Source organism: Diabrotica virgifera, chromosome 6 (genome assembly GCF_917563875.1).
Source record: "Diabrotica virgifera virgifera chromosome 6, PGI_DIABVI_V3a".
Taxonomy (NCBI): domain Eukaryota; kingdom Metazoa; phylum Arthropoda; class Insecta; order Coleoptera; family Chrysomelidae; genus Diabrotica; species Diabrotica virgifera.
Window position 1 is genome coordinate 159,000,072 of NC_065448.1, and position 25,518 is coordinate 159,025,589.

General features: G+C 31.9%; 1 protein-coding gene across 6 annotated transcripts in view; it reads right to left on the reverse strand.

Annotated features, from left to right (window-relative positions):
- LOC114335747 (collagen alpha-3(IX) chain-like) overlaps positions 1-25,518 on the reverse strand; it is a 408,590-nt gene that overhangs the window by 103,857 nt on the left and 279,215 nt on the right. For all 6 annotated transcript variants that reach the window (XM_050653325.1, XM_050653322.1, XM_050653324.1 and 3 more), the window contains 2 exons: positions 14,844-15,029; positions 12,989-13,135 (listed from right to left, as the gene is read on the reverse strand). In XM_050653325.1, coding sequence (XP_050509282.1) covers positions 12,989-13,135; positions 14,844-15,029 — 333 coding nt within the window. The remainder of the gene's footprint in view (positions 1-12,988; positions 13,136-14,843; positions 15,030-25,518) is intronic.

Sequence of the window (25,518 nt, forward strand, 5' to 3'; positions counted from 1 at the left end):
GGCTAATTGGCTCCGTCAAAGCCATTAATAAAAAAAAAAAAAAAAAAACTCGGTAAATTATTATTACGAAAGTCAGAAAGTGACCAAATTAAAGTTTAAGGACCGCCCTATAAGATCCTGAAGAAATTTTTGTCATTATTTTATTACAAAGCTGTTATTTTTAAGTATTAACCATGAGCGCTAAGCGCATGTTAAGGCGACCGTCCAATGGTCCATCTCTCTCGCACTCACGCGTGTGTGTATGTGTGTGCAAGTGCATTGTTTATTTTTTTCTTGTTATTCATTTTTTCATCAAATATCGTCAAGTTAAAAGCCTAATATAGAATCAACCACGATAATTCGGCTGCCCCAAGTAGAAACACTGTAAATCCATTTTTTCAAAATCACTTTTATTGCATTTTTTGATTTAGGGTGTAGTTATCTACCAATTACCAAGAAAGAAAAAGATAAAAAATTAGTAGAACCACAATTTAACATTGCTATGAAACGCATTATATCACATTCCATCTTCACTTCACCAATTTAAAACACACTATATCCATGTCCTCAAGAATAAACACTGTAAATACGGGATATACAGTGTTTTTATTTGGTTTTTGGGATTTACAGTGATTTACCGTGGGAATCGCATCATTTACATTTTACATTCGCCAAGACCATTGATATTTCCAAGGCAATTTTTAGTTGTTTGTTAGTTATTGATGGTTATTGTGATAAGTGCAGTAGAAATTTGTCGTGTATAAAATATTTAAGTTTATTGTATTAATTATTTAAAATATATTTTTAAAATTAAACTGGGTGTTACCTATTAATTATCAAATATGAATAAAAATCAAATAATATTTTGACCTGCTGAATTCGAATTTATAACTTTCTTTTGCGCCGGAAGTGAGGAGAATTTATTATAAACAATTTAATTATTTAAGTTATTATAATTCGTAAACTAACAAATATAAATAGTCTTTACAAAATGAATTTCGTTCTTAAAAAAATCTACAAAATAATGTTTGGTAAACCTTGACCAATAATTAGAAACACAGATGCTGCAAAAACATTGCAAAATTACAGAATTTAGTCGATTTTTCACTTGTAAGTCGGATGAATTTTGAGTAAGATAACTTTATAATAGCCCAAATTAATAAAAAAACTACAAGCTGTAAAACTAAACCTTAATATAAATATTATATACACAAAGTTATAACAATAAACGAAAATTTTTTATTAAAAACTGCATAATATAATTTGTTTATATAGAGAATTTAATATAATTTGTATAAATATGTACCTATACAGAAATAATAGAGAAACTTATTTCTTTGATGCCTAAAAACGGATGATCGTTTTGGCGTAATTGGTCAGTCTCAGAGACACTAGTGGACAAGCTTTTCCATCTGGATGGCAATTACATGACCCAGACACTGACCATTAAATTGTTGCAATTTGTTATATATTTGTTAAAGGAACTTGAATAAAGTATCATTTGTGGTACTTAACACGTTGACGGACAGAACGTCTATAGACGTCTAATTTCCATTGATGAAATGTGACATAACGTCTATAGACGTTGCATTTTTCCCTATTCTACTTTGCAAAATACATATAGTGTCACAACACTTGCTTAAACATTTGACGCATTGTCCGTCAACGTGTTAATGTCTTTAAAAAGTGGGAAATTTTATACTATATTTTCAGGTTTCCCAAATAAAAACACTGTATGTGTTCAAAACCTAGTCAGGAAATAAAATTCAGACATAAAAATATTTACTGAAAAACAGGAGTATTTTTTAGTAAATTAATGTGTGTTTACTTTTATTTCAAACAAAATAGAAATTTGAAAAGTTGAGTCCTTTACGTTTTCTACTCTGGTGAAAATTTTTCGAATTGGCGCTTACAGTGTTTCTACTTGAGACAGCCGAATTATTCTAATTCATTCGGTTTCACAACCTACACAATTAATATTATTTTTTTTACAATTGCAAGCTTTTGTCTTACATGTTTTTAGACAAGTACATGCTTTTACAAAGTTTTCTGGGAGAGGTGGTTTCGTTGTTAACCTTGATAATAGCTCACTATTTTCAGTTTGATAATAACCATACTGTGTTACATCTAAAAACTAATAACGTAAATATATAGCATTCTTCCAATCATAAGTTTGAGCGTAATGCACCATTGGACTGCCGCTGCCGCCTCAATACGCGCTTAGCGCTCATTGTTAATAATTAAAAATAACAGCTTTGTAATAAAATAATGACAAACATTTCTTCAGGATCTTGTAGGGAGCTTTAAACTTTGATTTGGTCTCTCTCTAACTTTCATTATAATTTTAACTGAGTTATTAAGCCTTTAAAATGGCTATTTTAGAGAAAAATCACATATTTTAGAGACATTTTTTGTTCAGAATAAGCCAAATAATCTAAAAAAAAATTGTCCGAAGCGAAAAAATTGATTTTTTGAATTTGGTCAAGAAAAATTGTTTAAACAATTTTACGACCCCTGTACCGCCTGGCACCATGTGGATTTGTTAGAAGGACCTCTTTTTGAGTAAGTTTATGCAAAAAAACAAATCGGAATAATTTACCAACTGGAGCGAGTAGTTAGAGTAGTGATTCTAAACACTTTTCTCGTCATGTCATCATGAATAATATACACTGGAGTGCAAAATTAACCGGACACCTTAAAAATGGGTTATTTTGATGTCTCGAATTTTCTGTTGTCCGATTTAAGTGATTTTTTAATGTATACCCTTTTTTATTATATTTAATAAATTGATTTTTTAAAAATGATTTTTTAATATGTTTAACCTAACATTTTTAATATGCATTTTAAACCTCATTCTTTAACAATATCTTTGTAATAATATTATTGCTAAACAGGTAAATTTTCATTGTATACCGGGTGTACCAATAAAACTGTGTTTTTTTCTCAAACTTCGCATCACTCTGTGGAATATTCTAGCATCTATAAAATACTCAAATTAAAACCCAACTATAGCCTCATGTTTTCTCAACATTTTGTTTTTGATTCATTCGCTTATATTGGATAATAAAAAAAGTTAGGTACTTTAACAATTAGCCATGTTTTGCATCAATACAGGGTGTTTTTAAATAAGTATGGCAAACTTCAAGTTTCAAGGTAATCCTACATGAAAAAATAATGACAGTTTGCTTTATAAACCTATGTCCGCAAATGCTTCGTTTCTGAGATAGAGGGTGTTAAAATTTTTCTTACAAACTGACGAATCCTACATGAAAAAATAATGACAGGTTGATTTATAAACCTATGTCCGCAAATGCTTCGTTTCTGAGATAGAGGGTGTTAAAATTTTTCTTACAAACTGACGATTTATTTATTGCTTTAAAACCGGTTGAGATATGCTAATGAAATTTTGTGGGTTTTAAGACGTAGTTGTACATTTTTTCACATACAAGTAAGAATGTTGTTCTGAAGCTATTTCCTTGTGGCATTTTTATAATTACGTATTTTTTATGGGAAATAAGCCATATTTTGTATTTTGACAACGAAACCCGATTTGGGCTTCGAAACGTTAATAAATTCATTTTTTAGTAAAATTGTGGCTTATTTCCCATAAAAAATACGTAATTACAAGTAAGAATTCACCATTGGCGCGCATACCGGTAATATGACCCGTCATATTACCCGTATGCGCGCCAATGGTGAATATTAAATTCATACTTTTACGTGACAAAATGTACAATAACTACGTCTTAAAACCCAGCAAATTGCATTTGCATATCTCAACCGGTTTTAAAGCAATAAATAAATCGTCAGTTTGTAAGAAAAATTTCAACACCCCCTATCTCGGAAACGAAGCATTTGCGGGCATAACGTTTATAAAGCAAACTGTCATTATTTTTTCATGCAGAATTACCCCTTAAGAGGATGGGTACCTATTTTCGGCTGCAATGCTATTCAAATGGGGATTCATTTTTTTCGAATCCTGAGAAAACTAATAAGTATTTTTGAAAAATTTAAACGCAGAATGAAAGATTACGTTATTAGCGAGGGCCGAAAGTCCCTGAGAACTTCTATAATGTTTATTTTAATAAGTTACAGGGGTGAAAAACTACGAGAAAATTTAGTGTGATTTTTAATTTTAAATATCTCATTCAAAATAAACTTTTTATTTATTCTAAGGGACTTTCGGCCCTCGGTAATAATTTAGTCTTTCATTCTGCGTTTAAATTTTTCAAAAATATTTATTGGTTTTTTCAGGATTCGAAAAAAATGAATACAATGTCCGTGGTCATATTTTCCAAATATATCTTTGTCTTACAACGCACTCAGTCGAATATAATGCCAGTCAGACAGTGACAATCATGCAGTGACAATTTTAAATATTTGACATGGCATCGGGAATATTTTGAGTTATTGATTAAATAATATTAATATATAGTGTATTTGATAGATAATTTATTTAAGACGTGAACTTAATAAAAAGTTATTTATTTGTGTATTATTTGTGGAAGATCCAAGCAGAGAATATATCAGAATAATATATTCTGTGATCCAAATCCAAGTATTTTGTTGTTAAAGATGTTCAAAATTGTAAGTGTTTCATAGTAACAATATATTATTAAAAAAAATGAATGTGTGTGTACTTTGTACGCACGTAAGAAGTTATACTTCTATTATATGATTTAAACGAAATTAATATACTTTTTATTTATATTTTATTTAAATATTAAACTGATTTATACTTACCACTTCTCAAACATTTTTATTAAAACAGTGCCAAAAATTAAAATAATAAAAGAATAAAACACACACAAACACATTAAAAATGCCACAAATGATTTCTGAACATTAATTGTCGGAACATTTTTTAACTAAATATATACGTATTTTCTGAAAATAAAATTATATAATAAATATATTTGGGGTAAATGTTTCTATTGGGGTTCGAACCAGCTTATCAGCGCGGTTGGTATTGGGGTTCATTCGCCTTAAACGCTTCGCCACAGAGACAATGTGTCATGTGCGAAGATCGACTAACTAAACGGATTAAACTTTTGACATTTTTGAATTAAATCAAATTATTTTGATTTTGAATTAAAATTATTTAGAATTGAAAAAATACAACAAAACACAGAGTAGGAAAACAATTAGGTGAATATTGATAGAAATTTTGATGGTAATCAAATTATGTAAATAAAAGTATTACATACTATGTATTTTGGTAGGTTCAAATAGGTAGGTATCTATGATACATTTACAATTATTACGTACCTGTTGCTTTTAAAAACTATTTAAAAGTCACTACAATTATAAACTTTTTTGTTTCTGTCCTCACAACAATAAAACTAATATATTATACAACATTTGTTTACCTTCATATTGAACAATTATTTATTATTGACAGATCATTATAACACCCAATCAGAGCCCGTATAACGACTAATACCATACTGTCGGTGTGCGCATGCGCGCAGATTAATATAAATTCGCCCTCAATCTAAATCGCGCCTAAAGAAGTATAACTTCAAAAATCACTTTAACACTTTTCCTCTACTTTTCTCTATTGAGTATTAGTTTTTTTTGTACATATAAATTATAACAATCACTGAATACATAGTTAGTGAAAAAAGTATCACATTTATTAACTGAATTAATAATTTGCAATTATACAAATATAACAGTTATCCAAGAACATTCAAAAGCCATCTCTTTAAGTTAATGATGACATTTTCAAGTAGAATGACATTCTAGTAATTTTACATATCCATACCAGTGTGAATTTTACTACACGTAATTTGCCGTGGAAAGACAGAAAAGGTAGGGATAGCCGTAAAATATTTGCGAATTATGTACCGATAGCCTTAAAGTTTGCCATACTTATTTAAAAACACTCTGTATTGATGAAAAACATGGCTAGTTGTTAAAGTACCTAACTTTTTGAAGTTATACTTCTTTCGGCGCGATTGAGATTGAGGGTGAATTTATATTAATCTGCGCGCATGCGCACACCGACAGTATGGTATTAGTCGTTATACGGGCTCTGATTGGGTGTTGAAATGATCTGTCAATAATAAATAATTGTTCAATATGAAGGTAAACAAATGTATAAATATTAGTTTTATTGTTGTGAGGACAGAAACAAAAAAGTTTATAATTGTAGTGACATTTAAATAGTTTTTAAAAGCAACAGGTACGTAATAATTGTAAATGTATCATAGGTACCTACCTATTTGAACCTACCAAAATACATAGTATGTAATACTTTTATTTACATAATTTGGTTACCATCAAAATTTCTATCAATGTTCACCTAATATATTGTTTTCTTACTCTATGTTTTGTTGTATTTTTTCAATTCTAAATCATTTCAATTCAAAATCAAAATGAGTTAATTTAATTCAAAAATGTCAAAAGCTTAATCCGTTTGGTTAGTCGATCTTCGCACATAATGACACATTGCCTCCGTGGCGAAGCGTTTAAGGCGAATGAACCCCAATATACCAACCGCGCCGATAGCTGGTTCGAATCCCAATAAAAAAAAAATCCTTTTATTTTTTTATTTTTATACATTTTATGATTGTAAGTATATTTATTATATAATTTTATTTTCAGAAAATACGTATTAAAAAGTTAAAAAAATGTCCGACAATTAATGTTCAGAAATCATTTGTGGCATTTTTAATGTGTTTGTGTGTGTTTTATTCTTTTATTATCTAAATTTTTGGCACTGTTTTAATAAAAATGTTTGAGAAGTAGTAAGTATAAATTAGTTTAATATTGTTGTTCTGAAGCTATTTTCTTGTGGCATTTTTACAATTTTAACTATTTATGGGAAATAAGCCACAATATTATTTAAAAATGATTTTTATTAACGTTTCGACGCCTAAATCGGGTGCCGTTGTCAAAATACAAAATACTATTAACATCAACAAAAATGTTGTTGCTTAGTAAAAAAATTCTTCTAATAATTTATTTAATTTGACTCATTTATATCGGCAATTCAGATACATATGATACATTTTAAAGTAGAAGACTTTAAAATGATATTGCCAATATTTATGAGTTGCGTTCCTGGGACGACTTTACTGAAAGATAGTTCATTCGATTACATGAAATCAACCCCAACTCAAGAATATCCGTCATAAAAAAAATCATAGCATGTGATCTGTCTTTAAAAAGAGTTTTTTGAGAGTTCAAAATTAATACCAAATTCTGACTTTACTATAATTTTGTTTAAATTATAAACAAAATTATAGTAAAGTTAGAATTTGGTATTAATTTTGAGAGTAAATTAAATGTAAGACCAAATACTTACGATGTCGGGATAGTATCACGAGGTTTTTCCTGGTTTTCCCTCGTGATTTACTATGAGATCTCTAACGCGAGAATTTTAATGTCACGGTTGCATGTGGTTGTCTTTTTAAAGACAGATCACATGCTATGATTTTTTTGTGACGGATATTCTTGAGTTGGGGTTGATTTCATGTAATCGAATGAACTATCTTTCAGTAAAGTCGTCCCAGGAACGCAACTCATAAATATTGGCAATATCATTTTAAAGTCTTCTACTTTAAAATGTATCATATGTATCTGAATTGCCGATATAAATGAGTCAAATTAAATAAATTATTAGAAGAATTTTTTTACTAAGCAACAACATTTTTGTTGATGTTAATCGTATTTTGTATTTTGACAACGGCACCCGATTTGGGCGTCGAAACGTTAATAAAAATCATTTTTTAATAATATTGTGGCTTATTTCCCATAAATAGTTAAAATAGTTTAATATTTAAATAAAATACATATAAATAAAAAGTATATTAATTTCGTTTAAATCATATAATAGAAGTATAACTTCTTACGTGCGTACAAAGTACACACACATTCTTTTTTATTATCCAACATAAGCGAATGAATCAAAAAACAAAATGTTAAGAAAACATGAGGCTATAGTTGGATTTTAATTTTAGTATTTTATAAATGCTAGAATATTCCAGAGGATGATGCGAACTTTGAGAAAAAAAACACAGTTTGATTGATACACCCGGTATACAATAAAAATTTAACTGTTTAGGAACAATACTATTATAGCGATATTGTTAAAGAATAAGGCTATAATATATTAAAAAAATCACTTAAATCGGACAGCAGGTTCAAGAAATTTGAGACATAAAAAATGACCCATTTTTAAGGTGTCCGGTTAATTTTGCACCCCAGTGGAGTTTTCCAGGGTTCCTGTTAATTTTTTTAAACGGCGCTTCATTTCCTCTTCTAGGTAGTCCGTACCGCGCTCGCTAAGTTTTTGCTAGTGGTTAGTCCCCTCTTTTGATGTTTATCATTTTTGTCCTTCTTGCTCCTGTTTTACTTAAAACATTTTAGCATTTGCACTATTGGCATGGCTGGTATGACCAAAAAAATTTAATATTGTTTTAAATGTGAGACTTTAGGACTTCCAAAATTTGATGCGTTCATCTTTGTTCATTTATGCCATCAAAACGTGGATTATGAACATGAACCAACAGGAAAAAAAGAAAGTAAAGATCTGGGAAAGAACGCTGTTCAAAAAAAATTTCGGAGCAATGCAGACAGTAGAGAATATTTGGAAAAGACGAACAAATGACGAAATAATGAGGAGGCGAGAACCGAAATTGTAAATTAAGGGGATCGGAGCAAAATACAAAAATTTTGACGCATGTCTAAATCTTCAATATGTTTTAAATGTATTCATTTTTTTCGAATCCTGAGAAAACTAATAAGTATTTTTGAAAAATTTAAACGCAGAATGAAAGACTACTTTATTATCGAGGGCCGAAAGTCCCTTGGAATAAATAAAAATAATGAAATATCTGCAATTAAGAATCACACTAAATTTTCTCTTTTATTCTGACCCCTCTAACTTATTAAAATAAACATTATAAAAGTTTTCAGGGACTTTCCGCCCTCGGTAATAATGTAATATTTCATTCTGCGTTTAAATTTTTCAAAAATATTTATTAGTCTTCTCAGGATTCGAAAAAATTTAATACATTTAAAACACATTGAAAATTTTGACATGCGTCAAAATTTTGCATTTTGCTCCGTTCCCCTTAATACCGTAGGAGGAAGAAATGAAAAAAATAAGATAAGGATGCCCCAATTGATTGTAATAAAATATCCCATATACATTTACGAGACAATTTAAACTGAACTGATACAGCAATGGCATGAGCTAAGAGTAATGCTGATCGCATTACTTCGTTACTAAATAAACTTTGACATAGATCTGAATACTCTGCTACCAAGAAGACAGCCGACCAAGCTAGAAATTTAGTTTCCCTACCAAAATCCTTATCTTGTACGTCCAAAATACAAGAATTAACGTATTTGACATGTGGTTCGAGAATAATACCTACTTATATACCTTAGTTTGGCGTCTTTATTATCATCATCATACAGCTATTACATCCATCATCGAATGTAAGTCTCCCTTTGGTATGTCCATTAATTTCTGTTCGTTGTTTTTTTGTATCCATTCCTGCTCTTTCGCCGCCTTCTTTAAAAACCTCAGTTGGAATACAACATTCTCCTTCGCTCTTGTTATTTTTTAGGTGTCTTATTACTTCGTTATAACTTCATTCAGAGTTGATTTCCCGCAAGTCCCCACATCATATTTTTGCCAATTGTCAATTTCCTTCAGGAATGCTTGTTGGTATGTATTTAATACATCTTCATAGTACTCCGCCCGTCTGGGCTGAGTACTTGGAAGATGTGTTAATCTGTAATATTAAAAACTTATTTTCTTGCGACATAGTTTTCGATTGAATTTTTTTGCGTATTGATTATTACAATGAAATATTCTGTATAAATTATTTATTTTTTGAAACATCATTCTAGTGAGAGACCAAGTTTAGGATACGCAATGAAACAATTTTCGAAATTAAAAACAAAAATCTGTGGCAAAATTTATCAGCTGTAGCGTTTTAAATCGAAATTTGGAATTAACATAGCAAATTATTATGTTCTAGCAAACAGTCAAACTAGTCAGAAACCGTCAGCAAATAGTTGGTCAGTGAGAGAACATAATACAGTCAGCAGTACTATCCCCTCTAGTCGCGCTGGTCGACTATTCGCTGATGGTTTCAAACCGTTTGAAACAGATGCTAGAACAAACCTATTATTATTTGTGTAGAGTTGAGTCCTCAATAAAATACGTACTGCTGTGGTATATTAAATCTCCATTTTATGGATTTTACTGAAATAAAATATTAAATCAATAAATTATAAAAAAAATGATTTTACTGTGTTTTACTCAGCGACTCCTTGTGGAATATTTTAGAAAAAGACATTGTGTGAATAAAAAACACTAATAGTGGTGTTATTGTACTATATGATACGGTAAACCACATAATTATAAAAATACAAATAATGACAGCTAGAAACCAAATAAACTTCTTCTTTTTGTATATATATGACTCTGTCTGTTTTTGGGGAATTCTTCCTATTGGGGAACCGTCTCTCGCTGTCCTTACTACTCTTTTTGTTGTCATTCGGCTTATATGGTCAGTCCATTCTATTCTTCTGTGTCTTACTATTAATTCTTACTTCTTACTTCTATTAATGTTGTCCACCTTACATCTCCGTCGTATATCTGTACTTCTAGCTCTGCCCCATAGACATCATAGTTTTACCATCGATTTTTCGAAGGGTTTTTATCTCGGCTGTTTCGAGCAATATTTTTGTCCTCTCTGAATCGGGTCGTTTTTCTGCCGCGTATGTCATTATTGGTCTGATGATGTAAATTCTGCCTTTCATTTATTTATCGAGATTTTTATTTCTCCATATTGTGTCATTCAGGCAACCTGTGGCTCTGTTTGCTCTATTCACTTGATCTTCCTCTTCTGTTTCGAGCCTCCCGTAGCTAGATAGTGTGACGCGTAGATATTTAAACTCCATCACTTCTATTATCTGACCCTCCAGCTCCTTTTACATCTTATTGATCTTATTGGATAATTTACATCTTATTGGATTTACTGTTATAACCATGCATTTTATCTTTTTTGGGGAAACTAACATGTTATATTTTGTGGCGATTATCTTAAATTGGTACAGCATACGTTGTAAATCATCTTCACTTTGAGAGATTAGTATTGCATCGTCTGCATAGCAGATTGTTTTAAGTTGTTTTTCTCCCATTTAGTATCTTTTTTTAGTTCTTACTTTTTTTATTATTTTATCCATGATCTGATTGAACAATAAAGGACTCAAGGAATCTCCCTGTCTTATCCCATTTCCAGCTTCAATTGGGTCAGTTACGTCTTCATCTACTTTTACTTTTATTGTGTTGTTCTTGTAGATATTTTCGATCGTTTTAATTATCCCTAGAGGCACCTCTCTTGAGTATAACAAATGGATAACGTCCTTTAATTTGACCCTGTCAAATGCTGTCTTAAGGTCCACGAAACATAAATATGCCGTTTTGTTGTATTCTAACGATTTCTCTTGGACTTGCATCTTTCAAATAAACTATCGATATATTCAGGATACGCATAAAATATAGAAGGATGCAACTGTAAAAGATTTATAATATAGTATCATTGGACGAAGTATTGATGGACAGAGTATACGGAAAATCTGTAGATATTTGAGTTTACATTCAAATCTTCTGCTCTCCATACCCTTTCATGTGTCTTGAGTATGATTTCGGTTTATCATTTATCCAATTTTTCCACTCTCTTCTATTCTTTTCAATTTCTTTATCTCTACGGTTCTTTCTTATCCCCTTCTCTATTCTTTTTTGGTTCAGCGGTATCTTTCTTGTTTTGCTTGAGTTCCCCATTTCCATTATTCTCTTCTATATTCACTTCTCATTCTGTTCCACTTAGTTTTATAATATTCTTAATTTTTATTGTATTTATCTATCGTGTTTCTTGTTGTATCTAGTTTTCAGTAGCCTGCGTTATTATTGGTATTGTTATAGTATCCTGAATTTTCTTTTTTAATCCTACTTCAATTTTATGTTCTAGTATTTTGTTGTTTAGTGGATAATATATTTTAGTCGATTTAATCCCACTGTTTGAAATTTTGGCATCCATTTTTCCATCATTTGTTAACAGTGTACCTAAGTATTTGAACGTGGCCAAATGTCCGTCTCTTGCTCTTATTTATTTTTATTTATGTCTTGGTCACTTATTTGTTTCTCGTTAACATCATTACCTACTTTTGCCTTTTCTATATTATTTATTTCAATTTTTTACCTTTTCTGTTTGCTCCGTCCATATGTTAATCAATTTTTGAATCCGTTATAAGAACTACGTCGCTGCATAGAGAAGATTCCACGTTTTGCTGGATTTAGGTTCCTATACCATATATTTGTGTTAAAATTGACTTCTTTTCCTCGTATTATCTTTACTATTTTGTTCATTATAATTATGAATAAGAGCAGACTCGGGCTATCTCTGTTATCCCTTTCCTTATCTCATATTCCTCTGATCCTTGCTGGTATCTGTAGTTCTCCCTTTCCTTCAGTTTTTACCGTCTTATAGGTTGATTTAATTATTGCTGCTATTAGTTTGCCTGGTACTTATAACTACACATTTCCTCCCTATTCTTAGTGTCAAAAGCTGCTCTTAGATCTACAAAGCTGAGAAGAGTTTGTGTGTATCTTCCTGTTCTCACTACAAAAATTTTGCCATTTAGTCTTCCTGGTCTAAACGCTGCTTCTAGTTCTTGTTTATCTTCGTGTCTTCTAGTTCATCTTATTTTATTTTGAATAACTTTTATAATATAATAACAGAGCAAGAAATATTTGTTTTCTATTCTTTTAAAACTGTTTTTTTTTCTGAGGTAGTTTTACAAACCTAACAATAACCACAATTAATAGAATTATTGTATATTTTAACTGTTTAGAAATGTTTCCACTGTAACACTATTGCACGTAAAATAAAAAAAGATAATATTTGTAGAGATATTGTTTTATTTACGGAAGAACTAGGATTCATTAAAAAGAAACAATATTTTGTTTTACATTACTTACCGGTTGTCCCTGAATTCCTGGCAAACCTGGCTGACCGCTTTGGCCGGGAGGTCCTGGCAAACCAGTGGGACCTTCTTTCCCCGTCAGTCCAGGAACGCCCGACGGACCTGCTGGTCCTCTTTCCCCAGCTGCACCTCTTTCGCCAGGCTGTAGAATAAATATTTTTATGTAAAAATAATAAAGGGATTATGAGTATAGAAGTTTAAAAAGGAATATATATACTGTAGCTGGAGGAACCAAAGGGATTATCAGAAACCGGTATTTTCCGGTATTTTCGATTATTTTACTTACTCCTAAGCCAAGGTAAGAATCACGCCAACATTTTTAATGGCACTGTTAATATTTTATTTGATTTATTAAGACAACACAACCGCATAACACAAAAACTTGATTTATATCAACCGGTTGAACAGGCGGGATTTCGAAAAGGGTTTGATACTAACGATCACTTACAAACCATTAGAACACTGGTAGAAAAAACCACAGAATATATTGTACCTTTACATATGGCATTTATTGACTTTCACAAGGCTTTCGATAGTATTGAAACCTGGTCCTTTTGGTCAGCCCTAAGGGATGTTCGAATAGACTCACGGTACACTACACTCGTTAAAAACATTTATGAACAGGCCATATTCCACATCAAAATCAATGAAGACGAAAAAAAAACAAAAAATACGCCTTGGAAAAGGTATTAGACAATTTCACCAAAACTTTTTACCTTAGCATTGGAAAATGTATTCAAACAGCTCGACTGGGACGAAAAAGGTCTAAACATTGATGGTGTATGTTTGAGCCATTTGAGGTTTGCGGACGACATATTATTATTTAGTACAGACATCAAGGAACTGGAGCAAATGATGAAGGAATTAAACCAGCAGTCACATAAAATAGGTCTCAAAATGAATCTTCACAAAAAAATAATGAGTAATGTGGAAACTAATCTTGTTATTGACAACGTCAGTCTTGAAAATGTAGACCACTATATCTTGGACATACCATTAAAATCGGCAAAGAAAACCAAATAGCCGAAATAAAAAGACGCATACAATTGTCTTGGGTAGCTTTCGGCAAGTTAAGCTTTATCTTGAAGAATAAAGATATACCAATGTGTCTAAAACGTAGAGTTTATGACAAATGTATCTTGCCTGTAACTACATATGGACTAGAGACCATGGCCTTTACAAAGAAAACCTTAGAGCAGCTCGGTACAACCCAAAGAGCGATGGAGAAGGCCATGCTAGGGATTAGTTTGAGAGACAGAATTCGAAATATCGACATTCGTGAAAGAACAAAGATTACTGATGTCGCAGAACGTATAGCAAGGCTCAAGTGGCAATGGGTCGTACATGTTGCCCGAGATATTCCCGAAAAATGGACACAGAGGCTAACAAACTGGAGACCAAGAGAGAACAGGCGAGGAGTAGGCAGATCGCAGAAGAGGTGGGCAGATGATATCAGACAAGTCGCGGACAAGCAGTGCATGAGAATTGCCAGGAGTAGAAATCGATGGAAGCAAATGGAAGAGGCCTAAGTCCAGCAGTGGACGAACACAGGCTGAAGAAGAAGAAGATTAAGCCAAAAATGCATTTCGAAATTAATATTTTTAGCTAGTCACTTATTTTTTAATTAATCAAAAATGATAAAAGCGATGACCTCCGGCTTCCATACAATAATACAGGTTTATTCGAAAGAATGGTACCTACCATTCTTTATTGTAAATGATCTTAAACTCACAGGCAGATATGTACTGTATAGTAAAATTGTATGTGGAGTACCCTTTTATATGTTATAGAAGAAAAGACATTGAAAAACGCATAAGAAAATAAGTAGGTGAATATTCTGTACTACTTACAATTCCTGGAGGTCCAGGAAAACCTCTAGGACCGTGAATTCCTGGTGATTTACCAGTGTCAATAATATTTCCAACTAGTGCCTCTCCTGGTCGCCCTGGCGGTCCTGGTAATCCTGGCGGACCTGTCTGTCCAACTAAACCTGGTGCGCCTATAGGTCCAGATACTCCTGGAAATCCTGCTGCTCCCTAAAATACAATTTTCGTAAGTTAATGACAGAAAATCAAATCTTGGATGTGTAAATGTTTTTTAAAATAAATCCATAAGAAAAAGAAAGAATTTTTCCTGTAGCTGGCTGTATACCATCAATCACAAAAATACTTTTAATGAAAAATTCTTTGTAAATGGTATACAATTTTTTCATTAAAATCCCTTTAAGGGCTACGAGCCCCTTCCAATTTCAGTTGGCCCACCTTTGGAATTTGCAGTGTATGGCAATTACAATCTACATATTTTTATAGGTTCCCATATTAATTATTATTGCCTTTTTTATTAATATTTATTGAAAACATTACCCTTGTGATCTTTTTATTTATTCAATTATTTATATATTCAAACAATAATAATAAAAAATCGCTAAATCGTGGCCTTTGCATCACTTACATCAACATACATTGATTTTTTTCATAATTATCTTAAAATCAGAGCTAGCTGTGGAAAATTATATCAAAAAAATTGTCAATTAATGTCAAATAGATTTTGTAATATTATAAAGCCTACTACCGTTTGTCGAGATAAAATTATCAATGGGAATGGGTGGAGATAAAGTGCTGAAAAATAAAGATTTTCAGCCTTACTGTCTTAACAGAAAAGTCAAATTTCCTACGTTTATCGTGGTCTGAGGCAGCATGTCGGCGAAAGCTGTGGGAAAGTTGCATTTTATCGATAGAATTTTAAATACGGGCAAATAATATTTGAAGGTTTTAAATAATCTCTTACCAATTTTGGAACAAAGTCATTTAAACAAGTTAAAATCAGCGAAACATTTTGTCTTCCAATGGGATGGCGTAGCTTGCCATAAGCCAAAAGAGTTTAAACTGGATTGGAGACCATGATATTCTTCTTCTGGAATACGTGTCTAAGAGTCCCGACTTGTCCCTGAGAGAAACTTTCAAGCCTCTTTGTGACGCGAAATAAAAAAAAAAGAATGTGTGTGTACTTTGTACGCACGTAAGAAGATATTCTTCTATTATATAGGTAATTTCAACGAAGTAAATATACTTAACAGGTTATTTGTATTTTATTTAAAAATTAAACTAACTTTCATATCTACCAATTTCAAAATTTTTTTATTAAAACAACCAAAAATAAAAAAAAATATGAATCGCCTAGGATTCGAACCCGCGTCATTCCAATCTCGGAGCTAACGCCCTAGCAACTGCACCAGCGAGGTCCTTCTAATTGACATGTAAGTTTCGGATATAATTACACAATACGGCGACAAATAGTGTAAATATTTTATTATTTTACTACAGAGAAACACAAATCCAAAAACACAAGAATTATAATAAATAATACATTTACTAAAAACACTAATATATTCTTTTAATGACTTATTTGCACGGATACAGATACATAAACACCTATCTTTGAAAGATTAGCAAGGAACTACATACTGTCTGTGTGCGCAGGCGCGCAGATTTATGTACAATTTTACCCTCAATCGAATCGCGCCTAAAGAAGAATATCTTCAAAAAACATTGGGGAAACATCCTGCTATTGAAGCAAAACTTGCAAAAAATATGGGATTCATTTACACCAGAATGTTGCCAGAACATTGAAAAACTATGCTTCGAAGAATTTTGAATCTAATTAAAAATAAAAGGGATGTCACTTAGATGTAAACTTTCACATTTTTGTTTTGTTAAAATTAGATATGGTTTACGTTTTTTTTAATTCGTCGTTATTCTGTTCAATTAATCGTTTTTATTAATTTAAAACATATTTTGTATACTTCTGGAAATCCACAAATTATCGGTGAATTAAAACTTTCAAAGTTTAGGTATGCTTGACTATTGTTTTTGTTCTACAGGGTGATTGATTAGTAGGGTAAAGCTCAATAGCCCCGCTATAGTAATAGATAGCAATAAAAGTTAACAACAAAAATTTTAGTTACTTTTGAGCTTCACATTACAAAATTAGTTAGAATGTTACAGGGTGTTCGATAACACAGTGGCAGACCTAACTTATGTTTTTTTAAATGGAACACCCTATATTTTATTTTATATTCGAAATCCTGTTAACTTCTCCATCACAAAAATATAAAGGTTTGTAATGTTATACAGGGTATTTACAAAGTTATAACCAATTTTGTATGAAAATCGTAACAAGTTTGTGTTAGGATACACGGCATCTCTTAGTAATCTTCTTATTAAAACAAATCCTTTTAATAATTAAAAATGTCTTTGGCAAAACAACTACGTTTGTTTATAGTAAATACGATCGACCTACATTAGCACATCGGTGTACCAGTTTTCGGTTTGACCAAGGTCGGTTTGAAATAACAAATAGTATTCATTATTTATAACCTAGTCGACTCAGCGCTTTTAACCAAAACAATCTTACTTTCATTATATACCAAAACAATAAACAGGAGAATACCGATTATTAGTTCTAATTCCATTGCGAACAGTAAGTCATTAATATTTGAGATCCCAAAGGGCAAACATCACAGCTACTGAGAAATAACGTACCACCAGCTCTTTACCGTTAGTACTCTAACTTACGAAATAAATGCATCTACGGTAATACGAGTTATTTCATCAACCCTTATGGTAGGGGGTAACCACCCCTTACTTATCTGAGGTGGCTCAGAAGCTAGGAGCCACCATATGGCGATCTAGACCAGGGAAGAACACAGGACTGGTAAACGGGACGAGTATGGAGAAAAACGTCAATATTCTGGCACCTCGACCACCCTAGATAACAGTGTGGTATCTATATGGAAAGAAGGGAGACATCAGGCCTGACATGGAGCTAAATGGACAATGGTATGGAAAATGGAACTTGGTATGGAGATGGAACATCGTGGGACAACGGACAATGCTATGGAACGTGCAGCGAGGACTTTTGGGTGATACGAACAAAGACGTGTAAAAGTGGTAAGTCCATATTAGCTATTCTTATGGTATTTCCACGATATTACTCCTGATTCGTATAACCATATAATAAAGTAATATAATCGTAATTTAAGATACACATAATCTAAGTTTTACCTATTTTTATCTACCTATTTTATTTTAATTACCTTATTGGTATTATAAGGAATTTTTTTTTACAAATACTATGGTTATTTATAGAACGTAATGATACATTTTATATGATTTTTATATATTTACTAGCATATATTTTTATCGTACCGACTTTTTATCCATTAATTTGATTTATCTACTGATTTTTATGGTGATTTATATTGATTGATATAATGATTTTTTTATTGCAATTTACTATATTTTTACTATTTTTGACATAATATTTTACATACATATATATATTTACTATACCTCGTAAGACTGTCAAATTTATGCGTTCGTTACGGGTACAGGAATAAGGAAAATTATGAATAAATGAGTAGCAACAAAGTTACTTGGGAAGACTTCGTCAAAATAGTTGAGGAGATTACGCAAGAAGTAGTAAGACAAAGTAGAAGGGTCTTGAAGAAGAAAGTACCTAAATCTAAGGATATACAAGAAGAAGTAACGACACAGTTAATTAAATTGTATAACAAATTCACACACTTAACGAAGACAAATTGGGAAGCGCTATCGGAGAAACAAAGAGAAGCGTGAAACAAATATTTTGGAAGAATCAGAGACAAGGTTATACGCTCATTTCAAGCTGTAAACTTAAGAACAGTAGTTCCAAGTTCAATACACCAACCAATCGACAAGGAAATAGAGGAAGAACAAAGCGACGAAGAAGTAGAAGAGGAAAAAAGTGACGAGGAGATAGAGGAAAAAATTGACGAGGAAATAAAAGAGGGAAAAAGCGACATAAAACAAGATATAAAAATATTAAACATGGCTCTGACAATCAACTAATTTTTGAATATTGCAAGCAAGGTATTGCCCAACGAGTTTGATGGAAGCGCAGGGACACTACAACCATTTTTAGACGCATTAGAGTTACTTGGAAAAATAGCAGAAGGACATGAAGAAACAGCGATAACATTAATAAAAACAAGATTGACTAATAAGGCTAGAAACCTGATAACCACAGAGGATACGATCCCACTTATAGCAGCGGCACTGAAGAAAGAATTAATAGGCGACAATCCGAAAACGATAATAGACAAGTTAGCAAAGAAAAGGCAAGGAAACAAAGATGCAGCAGTGTACGCATCCGAAGTAGAGGAATTAGCGGAACAGTTGAAGGTAGCATACATAGCGGAAGGAATGCCATTGGAGCTAGCGAAAAAATACACAACGGAAACAGTCGTAGCAACAATGAAACGAAACGTTAATACGGATAGAGCTAAGTTAGTACTGGAGGCAGGTAATTTCACAACACCGCAGGAAGTAGTATCCAAATTTCTATCGATTGATACGACAGAGGAGAACACACAGGGAAGAGTGTTCAATTATAGGACGAATTATGAAAATAGGAGAGGACAACAGCAATACCGAAGAGGATACCATAAGAGATACGATAGAGGAAGAAGAAATAACTTCGGACAACGGAACGAAGGAGAAGCAACAGAAAACCAACGGAATTATCCGAACAGAGGATATAGACAATTTAACAACCAAACATACAGAGGGAACCAGAGAGGAGGACGTAACAGAAACGTAAGGCTACTTGAGTTAGAGGACAGCCAAGAGGAATCAGAAAACCAGCAGTTGGGGTTTTGAATGAACGAAACAAGCAAAGTACACAGTCAGAAGTGCAATATAATATTTACAACTTCGACTTAAACCTAACGAATTTTGTACGAATGAAAACAGGAATCCTAGAAAACACAAATACCTTTATCATAGACACAGGAGCTGATATTTCAATACTGAAATGTTCACAAGATTTTATGAAGGAACATGTGAAACCGAACACAAAGGCGAAAATAAAAGGAGTAACTAAAGAAGAATTACAAACAATGGGAGAAGTTGAAACAACACTAGAAGTAAAAGGATCTCGATTTGAACATATCTTTCAATTAGTGGAACCTAGCTTTCCTATTCCAACCGACGGAATCATTGGGAGAGACTTTATTTCAAACTTTCAATGCATACTAGACTACGCTAACCTTAAAATGCACATTAAAGAGGATAACGATTGTTACATTAGTACAAACATTTTGGATAATATAGATAATGACACGATAGTAATACCGCCTAGATGTGAAATTTACAGAGTCGTAAAAATTTTTCAAACGCTGAAGAATGACAGGATAGTGGAACAACAGGAAATACAACCAGGAATATTCATAGCGAGAGCAATTACTTCAAGTAATAATCCGTACATCAAAATTTTGAACACAACCTACGAAACAGTAAAAGTAGAGACAAACGCAATCAAAACATTAGACATTAAATTATTCAACATATATAGACTGATCAACGACAGCAAGGATAGGAAAAAGGAATTACGGGAATCATTGAAGTTAGACATTCCAGAATACATACGCGATAAGTTAGTATCGTTATGTGAAGATTATTCAGATATCTTCGCCCTAAGGCATGACATGCTAACATGTAACAACTTCTACGAGCAGAAACTGAGAGTTAAAGACCAAACTCCGGTATATATTAAAAACTATAGGACACCTCATGCACAAACAGAGGAGTTAAACCGGCAAGTACAAAAACTGAGAGACCAAGGAATAATAGAACCGTCCACATCAGAATACAACAGCCCAGTAGTGCTGGTACCGAAAAAGGCGTTAGATGGAAATAAAGCATGGAGATTATGCATAGATTTTAGACAACTGAACAAGAAAATAGTCACAGACAAATTTCCTTTACCAAGGATAGACTCGATACTAGATCAACTAGGAAGAGCAAAATGGTTTTCAGTTATAGACTTAATGTCAGGTTTTCACCAGATACCATTAGAAAAATCATCGAGAAAATACACATCGTTTAGCACAGAAAATGGAGCATTTCAATTTACCAGATTACCTTTTGGATTAAATGTAATCCCAAATAGCTTTTCAAGGATGATGTCAATAGCATTTTCGGGATTAACACCAGACAAAGCATTTCTTTACATGGACGATATAGTAGTAATAGGAATATCCGAAAAACACCACCTAGACAACCTGAAAAAGACATTCGAGACATGTCGAAAATTCAATTTGAAACTTAACCCAGGAAAATGTCAATTTTTTAGAAGAGAAGTAACATATTTAGGACATGATCTTTCCCAGGAAGGAGTATCACCAGACAAAGCGAAATATGCAACGATTGAACAATACCCGACACCTAAGACAGCGGAAGAAACAAAAAGATTCGTAGCATTTTGTAACTATTATAGACGTTTTATTCAAAATTTTGCTGAAATATGCAGACCACTCAACAGATTATCAAGAAAAGGAGTAGAATTTTTGTGGTCAGAAGAATGTGACAAAGCATTCAATAAGCTTAAATCATCTCTGATGAAGCCACCGATCCTAAAATATCCAGATTTCAATAAACAATTCATCCTAACAACAGACGCATCCAACGAGAGTTGTTCAGCAATTTTAAGTCAAGATTATAACGGAATAGACCTACCAATAGCATACGCATCAAGAAGTTTCAATAAAGGAGAATGTAATAAACCTATAATCGTTAAGGAATTACTAGCGATTCATTGGGGAGTTAATCATTTCAAATGTTATTTATATGGAGCACCAACATTTTTAGTAAAAACGGAACATAAACCACTAACACATTTATTTGCAATGAAAGAACCAACTTCGAAACTTACAAGAATCAGATTAGATTTAGAGGAATACGATTTCGAAATAGAGTATATAACAGGGAAAAATAACTACGCAGACAGCCTTTCAAGAATAACATTACATCAACTAAAGAACCTATACATAGACAATACCCATATATTAGCTATAACACGAGCTCAAGCAAGAGAAAAGAAGAAGGAAGCAAGGCAAACGAAGGCAGAAAGTGAACTCGCACTACAGCCAGAAGCTCCCAAACAGACAGTAAGAAAGGTACTAAATAATTTAGAGGCGCATAGACTACCAATTTTGTCTTTTGGAGCAGAACTAATCTCACCAAGACTGAGCATTAGGGTCAAAAACAAAATAAAGTGCAGCAAGAGCATAGCCACAGGATTCAATCATTTTGATTTAAACCAAATGTTGGCACAGCTTGATAAGCTGGCGGTAGAGTAAAAATATACGTAAACGATATTATTTTTAAAGTGTGCACAATTGAGGAATTTATTAAACAAGGAAACAAAATATTGAAGAATGTAGAAATATAGATATGTATATACAAAACATACCTATGTGAAGTACCAAAAACAATAGAAGATGACAAAGAAAAACACAGGTTAATAGAAGAATATCATAATCATCCGATGTTTGGAGGACACGTAGGAAATAACAGACTCATAAAGAAGCTAAAAGCAAGATTTAGATGGAAAAATTTGGAAAAAGACGTAAGAAAATACGTTAAACAATGTCATAAATGTCAAATTAACAAACCGAAAAGAACACATGTCGAAGAATTCGTGATATCGGACACTTCTTCCAAACCATGGGACATAGTATACATAGATACGATAGGTACATTTACTAAAAGTAACGAAGGTAATAGATACTGTATAACAATGTTATGTGAGCTTACGAAATACGCGGTCAGTATACCCGTGTGCAATAAAGAAGCAGAGACAATAGCCTGTGATGGTACACGACAACCCTCACGGAATTTTCCTAATTTATTTGTTATAAGAATAAGGTCAATATTATAGTTGCAATTTGTATAATTTATTACGACAGTAGCAAAGTTCAAAGTATTCAACCCATTCGCAAGACTGCAAACAAAGCACACGTCATTATTGAAATACGTATAGCATAACCATATATGGTAATACATATGGGCATTGTTTTTAATATAATAGATATAAGTGGGAAGGTCGAGTACCTGAGACATCGTTGTTGGATCAGTGTGTTCGCTGAACTCTGCTGGCGCGTAGTCAGGGGATATAGTTACCGAGATATGGGTCACCTTGACCTATCCTAACGATAATGTCGGTCGACGTAGTTGTAATTGTACCTTTAACCTTGAAAGAATAAAGTTATGTAAAAAGTTTAAGTTTGTTTGTTCGGGATAGTGTCTTCGTCCAGCAACCCCCAACATCACATGGCGACCCGTGCCTTAAGTTAAAGAATGGAGTTTTCTGGTTCGCATACACCGAGAGAACAATTTATTTTCTCCTAAAACACCGATTTCTTTGAGCAATATTTCTTAAAAGTTAACATATCCTATTAACTTAAACATACCGGTTCACATATAAAGAAACGAGTTTTTTAAACACAACTCAATAATTTCTTACAGATAATTTCTTCAATACTAAGAAATGCATTAATGGTTACATTTAATTTTCTTATCCTAAAGTTTTTATTTCTTAAATTGAAAACTACAAATATTTTGCAGTATAAGAAATATAATGTTAAGTTAATGCATATTTATATTTGTGAACAAGAAATTTTCTTGTAATTAAATAAATATTTTAAACAACAAGAAATAATTCTTCAGAAATGCCCTCTGTAGTAACTGTGGTTATAAAATAAAAACTTTGTCATTAATGCCGAAATGTTACTTGCAAAGAAATTTTCTTCCACAAAAGAATTGCGCAGATTAACTATTTATGATTTAGTCGTCAGTGTTTGTCAAGATGGCGTGATATGTTCATGTTCATATAGATGGATGTTGGATTTATTGATGTACTTTAAAAATTAACGGATATTTTGAAGGTACGTACATATATAGGTATTAAATAAAAGTAAATTGAGTAATTTAAGATGTAATAACAATATTGTTGCGTATCCGAATGGTTAAAAAAGAAATATAATAGTATCTTTATATGCTTTTTAGGTATAATGATGGACGACTCTGAAATAAAGGAGCTGGGAAATATGCCACAATTTAAAGCTGGGACAGAATGATATAATATATAGCTTCAGAACAATATTAAGAAAGGAGTTATTAACCAACTGCGGGACCTTTCAGAACTTCATACATGTAAGTACCTTTTTAAAAATGTGTATACTTATGTATCAACTATAATAGGTTTCTTGAATGTATCGTCTTCTATAAAAATTTACAATATAACGCTATATCAAACATGGCGGGTGCAACGCTGAGGATTTTTTCTGTTAATTTATTTGAGATAAAGAAGTCAGTTAGTCTAAAAGAAATATATGTTTATGGTTAAGAAATGTTATTGCCGAAAACCGTGAATTAGTTAATATGTATTAAATGACTTAGATGTAAACTAATAATACTTTCCCGTAATAAAATTTCTTAATGATTAGGTATGCTGTCTCTTTTAGATTATAAAAATTTAAAAAATTACATATTATTGTCTGCTTCAATGTTTTACATTGGTTGTATTTTCCCTCTTGTTTTAGCTAAACAATATTTATTTTGTGACTTAATATTATACAGATAAATAATTAATATTTCATTAACAAAAAGAAAAAAATAAACGATGTATAGGTTAAATAATGCCATGTTTGAACTAAATATGATTGATTATTATTAGTATTAATAGTTCTTACGTGGGGCCGTGTATTTGTTTTTTTTGTATTTCCTAAATTTGTCAAAATAAATATCTATATCTTTATAAAAAAATTTTTTATTAAAGTAAGTTTACTCTTTCTACATAACGATTTTGTTTTAGTGAATTGCTGATATACAAAGTGCTATTAACAAAAGAAGGAAAATTTGAGGAAGTTGGATTTGCCTCTCCATCATTTTATTGTTGTGTAGAAGCCAGTGGTTTAAGAGTGGAGAAAATATTTGTATGTAATAATAACGTTTTATATCTTGTTTTATTAATAAATAATGATTTTACCTTAACACAATGATTTATTTCGCGGTATGTAATATCACTTTATTTTAAAGAAATATTAACTTAACTCTAAATATACGTTTATATCTGCGAAATATATTTCTTAACATTAAATAAATTAATTATTAATAGTAAAATAATAATATTCCTTACTAAGAAATATTATTGCTCAGAAAGAATAGTTTTCTAATGTGTAGAAAATATATTTTTATGACTAATAAAATTAATTAACATCAAGTGTAATTTCTTTCTGATAAATGGGTTTGAAGTTTGCCAGAAAGTGATAGTTCAATCATGTTTAAGATATATTTCTTTGGCTATAGTAGAATTTATTTGAAATATTTTAGAAAATTATATCTTACATACAAAGATATATTTCTTAGGCAATATGCCAAGTCGATCTTTCTTAAATATTAATAAAGTTTCTTTATGTCAAGAATTTTTTTCTCTCGGTGTATAGATTGAGGTATGCAGCTCTACACGTAAGATGGGAAACAACCAGAATAAAGAAAAAGAGGAACAGATCTTCATAAACCAAGCAGGCAACAGCGGAAGTGTGACAGCTGAAACCGGCGAAAACGAGAAGCTATCAATCCCTGGAGTTTTGGGAATTGTATCGTTCAGCCTGGCCATAATCATCGTCGGATGGCTACTGTATCG